General features: G+C 35.0%; 1 protein-coding gene across 1 annotated transcript; it reads right to left on the bottom strand.

Moving 5' to 3' along the window:
- Nucleotides 1-1,862: 1,862 nt before the first annotated feature.
- LOC140833132 (pectinesterase-like) lies at nucleotides 1,863-4,262 on the bottom strand. The gene is made up of 2 exons (XM_073197575.1): nucleotides 2,994-4,262; nucleotides 1,863-2,694 (listed from the first exon to the last, which is right to left on the bottom strand). Exons 1-2 carry the CDS (start codon nucleotides 4,144-4,146, stop codon nucleotides 2,006-2,008), a joined length of 1,842 nt encoding a protein of 613 aa, XP_073053676.1. The 5' UTR covers nucleotides 4,147-4,262; the 3' UTR covers nucleotides 1,863-2,005.
- Between the last annotated feature and the right edge of the window lie 8,647 nt (nucleotides 4,263-12,909).

The raw sequence follows: 12,909 nt of genomic DNA, 5'->3' as shown, positions 1-12,909 counted from the left end.
GTTTGATAAAGATGTCGGATCATTCCATATTTGGCACGATCACGTGCCAGGAACACCATGCAAGTTTCTTGAGAAACACTTATGTTAGTCAAATTATATATTTTTATTGCCTATTTACATTAACATTGTTGTTCCAACTTGTGTATTTTATTGAAATTAAAAACAAGATTACTTTGTGCTAATACAACTATATATCATCAAATAAATTAATTATTTATTGAAGCTATAAATTGATTGATATTTAAATCTATAAGTAGACTGTTGGAACATTTCATGTTCTCAATCTTTATTTTGATGTTAACAAAATTTTTTATTGTATTTCTAACATATTTAATTATGTGTGAAGTTACAAACACAAGAAGCAAACTGAAACTGAATTTAACAAAACTGAATTTCTGGCGAGTTTCGGTATTTTGATGATATCTCTCAGCTGGGTGTTTCAAATGACAATCCTATAACTTGACTTATCAGAAAGCTCAATTTGGAACATGTCATATTTCATGTCAGTTGGGAAAAATCGGATTATCAAGGTCTAACTGATCGCTGAATTACTGAACTGATTGCACGAAAACAATAATCAGTTGGGTATGAGCAGTTGCAGTATTTTGGTCATATCTCTCTGCTCGATTATTGGAATGAAGCGATTCAGTATGTATTGGAAAGATAAGACGATGATCTACAAATTATATTCAGAAGTAAAAGACTGAATCGAAGTTTAAAATGCTGATAAATGACGATGAATCTAATAGTTTTGCACAAACTGAAATCAGCCTAGCTGATTTCAGCATACCAGCTGAAACTGAACCAGACCAGTTGAACTGAACCAAACCAGCTGAAACTGAACTGAACCAGCTGAAATGAACCAGCTAAACTGAACCAGACCAGAACTAAACTAGACCAGATGAAACTGAACTAGACCAGTTGAACTGAACCAGTTGACCACTCGAGAAAATGTCCAGCAAGGCAAATTTGACCGTTGCAATTTCAGAAACAGTATAGAAACTTTCCAAACGGTCATATTCTTGTATCTAACGTATATATCATTGTTGGAGCCTATAAATACAATATCTTGAAAATAAAACAAGAGCTTTTGAAGGGGATTCAAAGCATGAGCAGTTAGCATGAAGAAATCTGCTAGTTGAGAGCACAAGCCATTGTATGGGGAAACATTTGAGATGTACACTTTAAAGGATAAATCCACACACACTTTCACGCACACATATACAAGAGAGTTGTACTTCAAAGTTTAGTTGAGTGAGTTTTCACACAAAGACATTAAAGATTATGTTTCTAGTCTTGGCATAAGAGACGTCAAAACTTATTCGGACTGTGAGGTTGCGGCCTACAATCGAGAGTGTGCTAAAAGTTTTAATTAGTCAAGAGATAAGTCCTAAGTTGAAATGGGTTTGTACAAGGTGTTGTATAAATCAAAGTCTTCTATTGGATCCTTCTCAATGAGAAGAAGTGGTGACGTAGGAGTTGATTGTTAATCTCCAAACATTCATAAACAAATTTGTGCTTATTTATTTATTGCATCTACTTATCATTTACACTTTTTTTAAAGGTGCATTATTGAAACATTTTATGTGTTTTTCAAATACCAAAATATTGCATAAAAAGTGTTTGATAAAATACTTCAACCAAAATATTTTGCTCATTCAACTTGCATATATTTTTAAATGTTTTACAAAATGTTTAATCGGTTTCTACGAAAGATTATTTTGAGTGTCTTACGGTCGGTTTAAAAATCAAACTCGATTTAATTTATCGGTGTTAAATATTTCAAAAACCGAGCTATCGTAGCTAAATGAAAATCTCCTAATCGATCGTATCTAATTGATCTTGTCATAGACAATCATCCATATATAATTGACATTCCAATAAAATATTTTATTAAAATAATAAGTAATTAAAAGGCATATTATTTGTGAATATAAATAATTTTATGAAAGAAGGATGATGTGATAGCCATTTAATTTATTTTTAATTAATAATTAGAGTGCCATTATAAGCCTGGAGAATATGAAACTCCAGAAGATGTTATCCACTGATCACCCTGGTAAAGTCTTCCACCAGTGAAGCTCTGAGCAATCTGAGGAGTAATCCTCTTGATACCCTTCCACCGAACCCGATGTGACAAGTTTGATCCAGCCCCACGATTCTGGTACTCCCCATAATACAGAGTATTCAGACCATAAGTTCCCGCCCATGGTGACCACCCCTCTGGATCGATGAACCCATCGATATAGGAATGCATGATAATGGTTCTTGAATACTCTTTCCATGGTCGCCCCAGGAATGCCTTCAAGGCAGGCTTCACTGCGACGAATGCCGGTTCTGGGACGATATCCGAGTTTTGGATCACGATTACTCCCACCCCACGGGGATCTTTGCGGCCTTGGGCGGTCACCATACATGCTTGGTTCTTCATTGGTTGCCGGACCACGAATCGGCAGCGCTGGAAGACGGATACAGCGTCACCAAAGACAAAATCGATCGTGCCGGAGATCAGGCAATTGCGGTAGTACTGACGGTAGGCATGGGCGTATAGGGTGTCCTGATAGCCGTTCATGTGGACATTCTGGAAGATGGCTCGATCTCCGGAGACACGGAGAGCCACTGCTTGATGTTTTTCTGGGCCGGCGGTGTTCTCGAATCCAATGTCCATGGCGATGAAATCGTCTCCATTCACGGCTGTATAGGATGCCAAAAGGAACAAAAGTTTTGAATAGAAATAGAAGCGTGGGAACAAATTAAAAAACAGTTTTCTTGAATTAATATCTAACTCATTCATGATACATGTTTCTGGGATTCATATTATATATTGGTCTAGCATTATGCAATAAAGAATATGTCCCTGAATCAAGTTATAAAATTTATGAGATTTTTGAGATGTGACTTCCTAACACTCATAATTTTTTATGGAAAGCTGGAATCAGTAAAATGAACATTTAGTTTTATGGTTTGAAAAATAATGTGAGATTTTTACTAACCAACTGTGGCAGTGTGGAATGTCTGAGTGCCCTCGGCAAAGTTCTTGCTACCGGTGATTATGGTTCTTGTTGGTCCCTCTCCGATGAGAATAATGTTGTTCATCTTTCTTGGGATTCTGACAGTTTCTTTATAGAGTCCAGCCTTAACAAAGATGACAAAAGGGTTGTTATTCTTCTTGGGTACGGTGGCCAGGGCGTCGTTTATTCTGCGGAATTTCCCGCTGCCATCCTGAGCGACCACTATATTAGGCCTCAAAAATGCTCGTGGAACAGCAAGAAGCCTTCGTGCTTTGCTACTCACAAAACCAGGGTGAACGTCATTTTTCGTATGAGGATAATTGCCATTGTCAAGAAGTGTCCTACCATGCTGCTTCTGATGTTCCTTAGAAGGTGGACTCCATGGATAATAGTCGGATTCATCGTGACCATAGTCGTAAAGTCTCCTTTTCTCCGATTCCTCATTGTCTGCGGAATCTGAAAGTAGCTTCCGGCTAAACCCTTCTATCTGTAGCAATGAAAGAACAGAAGAAAAATCAGTGACCATTGCGAGCCCGTTGCTGGAGAGCTCTGTTGCGGTTTTCAGAAGCTTCTTCATCTTTTCACCCGTGTCACCAGTGGTGTTCTCGAATCCGTCGATGCACGTCTCCTGATACGTAATAGCGGCGCTAAGCCACGTCTTCAAGTCCTCGATATATTCATCCACCTTCGTCATATCGAATGCACCAACCTTTTCGAATGACCTTTGAAGATCATCAATGGAGGTGTCGAGCAGCTCTTCGCACGTCTCGAGCGCTGCCTTAGTCCTGGGATCTTCAGCAGCTTTTTTGAGCAAAGATGATTTCTTTATCACATCGCTGATATTTTTCACTGCCACTTCGAATACCACCTTGATCAACTCCTTAGGATCGGTGGAGTTGGCATTGGAGAGGCTTTCTTCACAGGTTTCCTTGTAATCAGTGGGACTGCAAATGGCCTTAACCGCCTTAGCGGTGGCACTAATTTTGTTGCCGCCATCGTCAGACGCTGGAGCAGCAACCGTGTCACCTTTCTTGTTGGCGACGTTGACAGCGACCGCAACCACCATCGCAACCAAAAGAATGGAGGCAAGGCCGGCAATAGCCAACTTCTTCTTGCTTCCAGAAAAATTTCCCATTTTTTTCAACCCAATAATTTTTGTTATATATACAACAAAAATTTTGAAAATGGTATTTTTCAGAGCCCTGGATTGGGTTTTAAGAAGGTAGAACCTCGGAATCCCCTAGCCAGAACCCTAAGGGATGGATTGATCTTTGTCTATGGAAAAAGAGTCTTATTTATAAGCGTAGAAACTAAGATCGATCTGTCGAGGAATTTAAGGTTGCAATTTGACGTTGCTAAAAATAGAAAAGAATAGAAAAAATGGAAGGTTGTTCGAATTTTATGAGGAAATAATGGTTGAGATACAAAAGGTGGCATGGATGAATAAGAGATCTCTGTCATTAATGCAGCTGCTACCTCAATGGACATGCATGCATGCATTCAGGCCGATCGATTATGATAAGGAAGAAAGATTATTTTTCTGTAATTGATCGTTATCTTCTTTTTTGCAAATAAATTAGCACAAGTTTTACGTGGGAAGAGCCATGCAAAATTGATTTATTAATGGACGTTACAAATTTTGTCTGCCGATATATATATATATTTATATATATATATATATATATATATATATATATATATATATATATATATATATATATATATATATATATATATATATCAAATATTTTGATGGAAATGTAGGTATATTCTAATCGTCAAAGAAAATTCCTAGACAATACAAGAACTTAGCGGATCTGGCCGACCACAGCATTTGGTGCCATTGATATTTAATGGGCTATGTTGATTTGAATTTATTTTAAACAAGTTTTTTAGGTTTGATTTTTTTTTTTCTCGGGTATTTCATCTCGTCTTTTTTTATTCATTTTCTTATTTTTCTCGTTTTTTCTCTCTCATTCAATTTTATTACTATTTTTATTTTTTATTGTGTTGTGACGTGAAGATATATGATGTGCAAGACGTTAAAAAACTGTCAGAACATTATATCTTGAATAGATGGACGAGAAAAGCTAGGAGTGAAGTGGCACACGATTGTATGAGCAATGAAATCGAAGAAGATCCTAAACGAAAAAGTACAGAACGGTATAGAAAACTTTGTATATATGATGCTCGTAAGACTGGCAACCAAAGCCTCCGTCCACTCATCAACTTTCTCTTTGGTGCATAATTCGGTATTTAATCTAACCAAATCATGGAAATTCGTTTGACTGAAGTGAGTCATGAAAACAATGGTGGTGTAAGAACATCATCTATAGGACCTTCTATGATACAAGCAAAAGGTTTCAAGAAAAAGAAATGGTATGCAAAAAGTCAATAAGATCGAAGAGTTGAGTAGGACTTCAAGCAAAATGAAGGAAAACAAATTTGAGAGTCGAGGTAAATTAAATACTTTTAATACTTTTTTTAAACAAAAAATATCTAGATTTCTTATTTTTACAATTAGGACATTCAGAACACATGATGAATTACCCGTATCTTGTTCAACACCTCTGGTACCTCATGCATGTCTTCAAACAATTGGAAGTTAGTTCAATTTCACTGAATTACTGATTATATGAACTTTAATGATATTTAGAAATTTTTTAGTGGATAAGCTAAAAAAATATTAATTCTTATATATAAAATTGATTTTATAATATTTATTCTTATTTAATATAGGCATAATTTGATCATCCTCACTATTTTCTTGAAGCCATGGATTTCAATAGAAATATATCCAATAATGCTCTTAAGTAGTTTTTTTTTTTTTAAAAGAATAGCCGATTTACATTATTAATTGAAATGAAGTCTCAAAACGTATGAATTATTTATTTTTTACGGAAATGTGCTGTTGAATTTTAGTTTTTGATATTGCATTATGGAAATGTTCTAAATTTTAATTTAAGCATTAGAATGTTAATAGTTTTATATTGCTAAAAAATATATTCATTGAAAAAAAGTAATAACACTCATCAAATTCGAAAAAAAATGATTTGGTTTTTCACAAGTAAAAATATAAATTATAAAATTATTATTTTGACAAAAAAAATTAAAATGTTTATATTATTTCATATAAAATTGTCCGTTATTGTTTGCGGAAGAGATAAAAGAAATGGAGGAAAATAGAGGAAAGATAAAAGAGTAAAAGAGAGGGAAAAAAGTTGAAAAAAAAAAGAAGAATTTTTTTTTTTAAAAAAAAACAACATTGAAAAAAATTGTCAAAGGTTGAAAATTGCCATTTAGCCATGTAGGCACACAACACCATTTGTTGTTTTACTTAGGGGTAAGCATTCGGTTAGTTCGGTTACCGACCGAATCGAATTAGCCATAACCGAACCGAACCGAATTATTTATCCATAACCGAACCGACCGAATTAATTTTCATAACCGATGAAAACCAAACCGAATTAAAATCGGTTAAATCGGTCGGTGACCGAATTAACCGATTAGTTTTAAAAAAAATTGTGATTTAACTTTAATTATATATGTAATTTTTTTTAACACTGTAGTTTACACAAATGCATAAAAACATAAAATCACACACATCACAAATGTATAAGTTTTATTTGAATAAAATTAATACATATTATATCGATTTTAAAATTAAAAATTAAAATATTTATAAAAATTGATAAATAAATTTTTTTATTAAATAATAATATTTATTATATCGGTTAATTCGGTTAACCGATTTAAAATTTTTGAAAACCGTAACCGAACCGAATTAACCGATATAACCGAATTTTTTTAATTTGAAAACCGAATTTCCGAAATAACTTAACCGAATTTCCGAATTGGCTCGGTTCAGTCGGTTAATTCGGTTTAACCAAAATCTGGCTCAACCCTAGTTTTACTCAACACTTCAGGGGATCCGGATTCCAATTTAGCTGTGGGGACCCGGACGCTAATCATGTTCTTAATCATCATTGGGACTAATTAATCAATTATAAAACAGGGTCTAAATTTTTTTTTTAAATACAAAGCGGAAACGTAATGTAATTTACGCAAATTACATATCTGTATAAAAGTACAAGTCCTGTACAACATACATTTATTCAACTAGGGTTTAACAGCTAATATCAAGTGTCTAACCCTATCTCTAAACCAAGTCCGGAGCCTCCACGCTAACCTCGTCTTCTCTCATCGTCTTCTCGACCCTGATCCTGTCCCACCTGTTGCCATGCACACATACAAACAAGACAACAGCCGGATAACTCCGGTGAGATATAAATATCCCAGTATAAACAATGTACGCATGCAATCATAGAAAAGCATATACGAAAGCATACAAGGATTATTCATAACATGTCTCAAATCAGAAACATAAATCCATATCAAACATTCAATAATCATGAATGGTCTAAACAATGTAAATCAACATGTCATATCAGACTCCACTCAACCGACGTGTCATCTCAGACTCGACTCAACTGATGCGTCGTGTCAGACTCGACTCAACTCTATCCTAGGGATCCCGATGTCTGGATATAGGTAATCATATCGAATCTCAGTCGATAGGAATGAATCAATCCCTAAACGGCATCGAGATAATTCATATATCAGTGTCTGGGCGAATCAGCCGCAGAATTGACGAATCAGTCAAGAATTAGGCGAATCAGCCAATAACCAGACGAATCAGCCTGTAATTAAGCGAATCAGCTTAAGTTTAGACGAATCAGTCAAATACCAGACGAATCAGCCAATAACCCGACGAATCAGCCGGTGACTAGGCGAATCAGCCCATGACTCAACGACTCAGTAATCAATACATACCTTCAGTATCTAGGCAAATCAGTCAATGACTAGCGAATCAGCAATCATTACATGCAGTAGCTATAAATCAATAGGCTACAATTATCAATCTTATCATACATTAGCTATAAATCAATAGACTACAATCATAAGTCTCATCAATTGCAAATATCAATGCAATAAATGAAAGTTTGTGATTTAGGGAGACTCGAGTCAAACCTCACTCGAGTTGTGCAATCTCAATTCAACATTAATTTATACCTTTCTTTCTGATACTCTGATTTTGTCGAAGTCTCGAACTCAAATATGTCAATACTCAATCTGACAAGAACAATATCGAGGAGTATAATATCAATACACCACTCGAATCAAATCTGTTCTGCTCAATACTTAACCTAATTCAATATCGATGGCATAACGGTATAATATCAATATACACAACAATACCATATCAATCAGATATTAATTCTAATATCTCATACTCGGTAACAACTCAATTCTGATATCAATTCTCAATCAACTCAACTCTAAAAATCATAACAATTCCATATGGTATCTGTTCCTCAGTCCGGTTTCGATTATACGATGTCTAACATGCCAAGAACATCATATATGAATCATATCAGATTCTGACAATACCATAATTTCAAATCATATCAAAACGTAGCAAAACTTACGTCCAGTTGTAGCCTACGTCGATAGGAACACAGTACCGCAGTCAGATTCTAAATCGGACGGACGGATTTCTCACAAAAGGCGTAAGGATTTTTCAATTCTTTTCTCCGTACCTTTTCTCGATTCTTTCTTCTTAATGCTGAAGAATTCGTTTGTATATATATATATATACACGTAACATGCAACAAGCCAAACGTCAAATTTTCGTTTCGCATGCCTCGCGCTCGAGCGGTAAGAAAGTACCGCTCGAGCGCGGCACTTTCTGTCCGGATACCTATCTTATTATACTTTGGCGCTCGGGCGGTAATATTCTACCGCTCGGGCGCCACATCTTCTACCCGAAACACATTCTTGTTTGAACAATGGCGCTCGGGCGGTCAAAAACTACCGCTCGGGCGCCACTAGTTCTGTCCAAAATTGTGTGATTCATATAATTCATCTACTTGGCCCTGTTCGGTCTCGGCATAATGCATCTATAATCATATCAGATTACTTTAATCATCTCAGATTACGTTAATCAAATTCTTGGGCATTACATTAGCAGTCTTATCTTTCAAAAAAAAAATATTGTAAAATTCAAATATATATTTTTTTGAAAAAAATGCAACTTTTGATGACATTCAAATTACATGGCGCTTATGTAGAACTTTAGTTGTACATATTATTTATTTGTAAATGTTTACGGTTTATTAAAAAAATAAGTGGATTGACGTTAAAATACACAAGTTTCATTTACTTTTTTTGAAAAATGTTTCTTTTTTCTTTTATAAAAAATTTTGATTGCCTATTTTTTTCAACGATATGACCTATCGGGGTGCTGAAGACATTGCCGATAAGTGTTTATTTAATTTGATTTAGTAAAAATCATATATTTTATTTGACTATTTCTTAACTACTAGCTAGTGTACTCTAGCTAACAAAGCTAGTTAAAAAAAGAACAATGTGATGTTATTATTTGAGTGACGAGATTATATAGACCAAAATCCGATATAACAAAATATATATGCCCTGGAAAGGACCCGGGTTCTACGGAAAAAGGAAAAAAGCAGGTTTAGTTCAGACTTGGTCCCAAGAAGTCAAGAGGAGAACAGGTGGAACCCAGCCCACGTATAGAAAGAACACACTGTTTAAAGCACCCAGGGTATGCATCAACGCAAGAAACCTATCAGACTACTACTAACTTGTATAAGCTCGGGCTCGTGGCCTCAATTGATTAACACAAGAAGACAAAGTCAATTGATCATGGACCATATTCACCGATAATCATAGGGCTTGTTCCTCTTCACGTTCTTAGGTCATGCTGAAGCAAAGACGTGGGCCACGTCCTCACATCGTGGCCATTACCTGAGCATTTCAGAGCAATCACTACTAGTGTACCCTATAAGCAGAGATAAAATAAGAGAGCTTACCTTTCATACTCACAAACACTATCTATATTCACTTAAAAGCACTTTCTTTCCTTTGCATGAAAACTTCACTGACTTGAGTGTTGTAGTTACCACGTCAAAAATACTTCTAGAGCCCCATCAAAGTCTTTTGTTTCCAAGTGTGTAGACCATCCAACCCGGGTTCATCCAGCTCGGTCACTATCATTCATAAGAAATGAATATTTAAGTACCATTTTCTCGCAACTAAGACGCAGCGAAAGTTTTTTTTTTTAGACGTTCATAAAGTTCCTTTGGCATCGTATGAAATCAAAACACTCATAGGGCGTTAAGAATATTTACTTTGTGTTCTAAACAATGGACACCAAACTATTTAGAATTTTAAGCGGAGATAATTTTTTTTGTAATTCCCCACGAACAGATCTTCCTCCTTTGATCATCTAATCAAGTCTACAACTCGGGAATTCACTCTTCATATAGATCACATTAGATTTTGCGTCGATAATAGGTCACCGGAATTCAAAAATCCGGCGGAGGTGTGGCGGTGCAGTGGTTTAAGGTGGCCTAAATTTTTCTTTTAAAGACTTGAAGTGGTCGAAAATTACTTTCAGGGAGGAGAGAAAGAGGAAAATTTTGTGTACAAAAGTTGTTTTATTTCATATAATCTTTAATGAAATATCAATAGACTTTAATTCGTGATCACATCAAGAATCCCACTTGAATTAGGATTCTTTGTTTTCATTATTTAAAATTCACAACCCCCTTTGCGGGCAGTATGGCACTGAACATTTTCAAACATAAAAATGGGCATGGGCATGGCTATTCGCACAAACCTACCATCGGGAATAGCCTAGCCTTCGTTGTTGCCCGATGAGTTCAAGCAGTGGGGGCGCAAGGGCTAGGAATGCCCAATTTGGACTCGAGAAATCTTTAGCCCACGGGATCGATATGGTATCGGGCTCAAGTGTGATTTCCTAATTTTTGAAAAATCATGGGCCAAATTTATATTTTATGAAATTTTGATCAAATTTACCCTTGAAAATATTTTTTTGATAAAATCAAGGATTTTTCTTTTAAAATAAATAAACAAAATTGGATTTTAGTTATTTATAGTAAAATAAAATTTTAAAATTTAATTATTAATAAATTTATTAAAATTAAATAAAAATTCTTATTTTATTTGTTAATGTATTTTTAATTATTACGGTTAGTGATAAATTTACTAGATACATGATTGGTAGATGTGATATTATGTGTTTAATATAATATTTCATATTATATGGTAAAAGGATGATCGAGAGTCATGATCAATTTGCTAGGTATATGTTATGATATTTTACATTTTAATTTTATTTATTTAATAATTATTTAAAGAGAGTCTGGTTTATTGTAAATTCACACCCCTTAAATTTGTATTCCTACAAGTTCTGATGTTAATAACAATTGCCGTAAAAGGATGCTCAACAGAAACTCTTCAAGGAACGGGATTCAAAGTTGTGCAAGCAAAGAGAACATTAAATGATTTGCTGAAGAACATTTAATGAAATTGCAGCTGATAGTGACAAATTATTTCAACGCTATAGGTTTATATTATGTATCTTTTTCGACCGTTGGTATGATAGCTTATAAAAGAAGAGCTGAAGAATGCAGATAGAAGTTCGATCAATCTTAAGCTTTCCAACCACGCGATTGACATACAACTGAAGCGTGCATACTCAAATATATGAGCATTCTTAAAGTTCATATACTTCATCGCTCATTAATCACGCAGTCAGCAGAAAGATATCTTATCATTCAAGGATCAATTTCGTGCCACTCGAAACATACAGTGTGTCTTTGATTGATTGTGTTGTCTACTGAACGGAGGGTTCTTAAAATACAGAAGTGTAAGGTGATCACTAAGAGTTACAAAACAAGCAGTGTGATAAGACCTGATTGGATTGGGCTGTTCAAAAAACTTGTAAAGTCAAAATCTTTTAGTGGAGTCTTTCCTAAAGAGGAAGAAGGAGTGACGTAGGAGTTTTTATCTCCGAACATCCATAAAAATCTTGCGTCTTTACTTTTCGCGTGCACTTACTTTTCGAACCGTCTCTTGTTAACAAGACATACAAGCAGTTGAAGCTATCATTAGAAATTGTGAAATGTTTTATGCACTTTTCAAGTGGTTAATATTTATAACCGTTCAAAAAAAATTTTCAACCGCCTAAAAACGTTTGAAAACCGATTTTCAAAAGAAAATATTTTTAAAGAGTTTATTCACCCCTGAAGGATCCATTGCAGAGCACCTTGAGGTGCTTCAAACAAAATATTCTCCAAGAGCTGCAATATCTCGTGTTCTAAGAATGTTTACACCGATGAATTAGATCAAGTTTTGTATAGAACCAAGCGGAAAACACTCGAAATAATCCTTCGTTAAGAAACACCGATATATTTGTATATCTTGTGTAACTGAATAACCAAAATACTAGATTAGTTTTTGCATTCATTAGTTCAGTTTGAAAACAATAGTTAAAAAATTAAATACACAAGATATGTTTATGAATGTTCGGAGACTTCAACTGCTCCTACGTCACCTCTTGTACCACCTTTGGTAGGATTAACTAGAAAACTTTGATCTATACAACAACTTGTACAAACCCACCCAACTTAGGACTTACCCACTACCTTAACTGAACTCCTAGACTAGACTGAAGGCAGCACCTTCCAGTCAACACTTCTTTAACGTCTATGTGAGGAAGACTACATACACAAGTTTAACGTCTTTGTGCAAGACTGTATTTGAGTGGTTGAGAGAATTTGTGTGTAAGAACTGGACAAAGATGTTTTCACACACTGAGAGAAAGTGGCTTCTATTCTAAGCTGATACAACGATGAAGAGTTTCCTCTGGACTTAAGTACTTCTGAAAGTTGATATGCAACTGAGCGTGCCCTTTTTTCTCTCTTGAAGAATCTTTTTGTTTTATATATCGTTCTTTTTCTTCTGCTTCTTCTTGTTGAGTCTTCACTGATCTTCTCTTCTATTTATA

Source organism: Primulina eburnea, chromosome 5 (assembly GCF_022965805.1).
Source record: "Primulina eburnea isolate SZY01 chromosome 5, ASM2296580v1, whole genome shotgun sequence".
Lineage (NCBI taxonomy): Eukaryota > Viridiplantae > Streptophyta > Magnoliopsida > Lamiales > Gesneriaceae > Primulina > Primulina eburnea.
This window is presented reverse-complemented; position numbering and strand designations above follow the sequence as displayed.

Bases quoted from the DNA above. Each gene is read 5' to 3' on its own strand.
- LOC140833132 (XM_073197575.1), bottom strand. From the start codon at position 4,146: ATGGGAAATTTTTCTGGAAGCAAGAAGAAGTTGGCTATTGCCGGCCTT. The intron at 2,695-2,993 runs GTTAGTAAAAAT...CATCCTATACAG, and splicing joins ATTCCACACTGCCACAGTTG to CCGTGAATGGAGACGATTTC.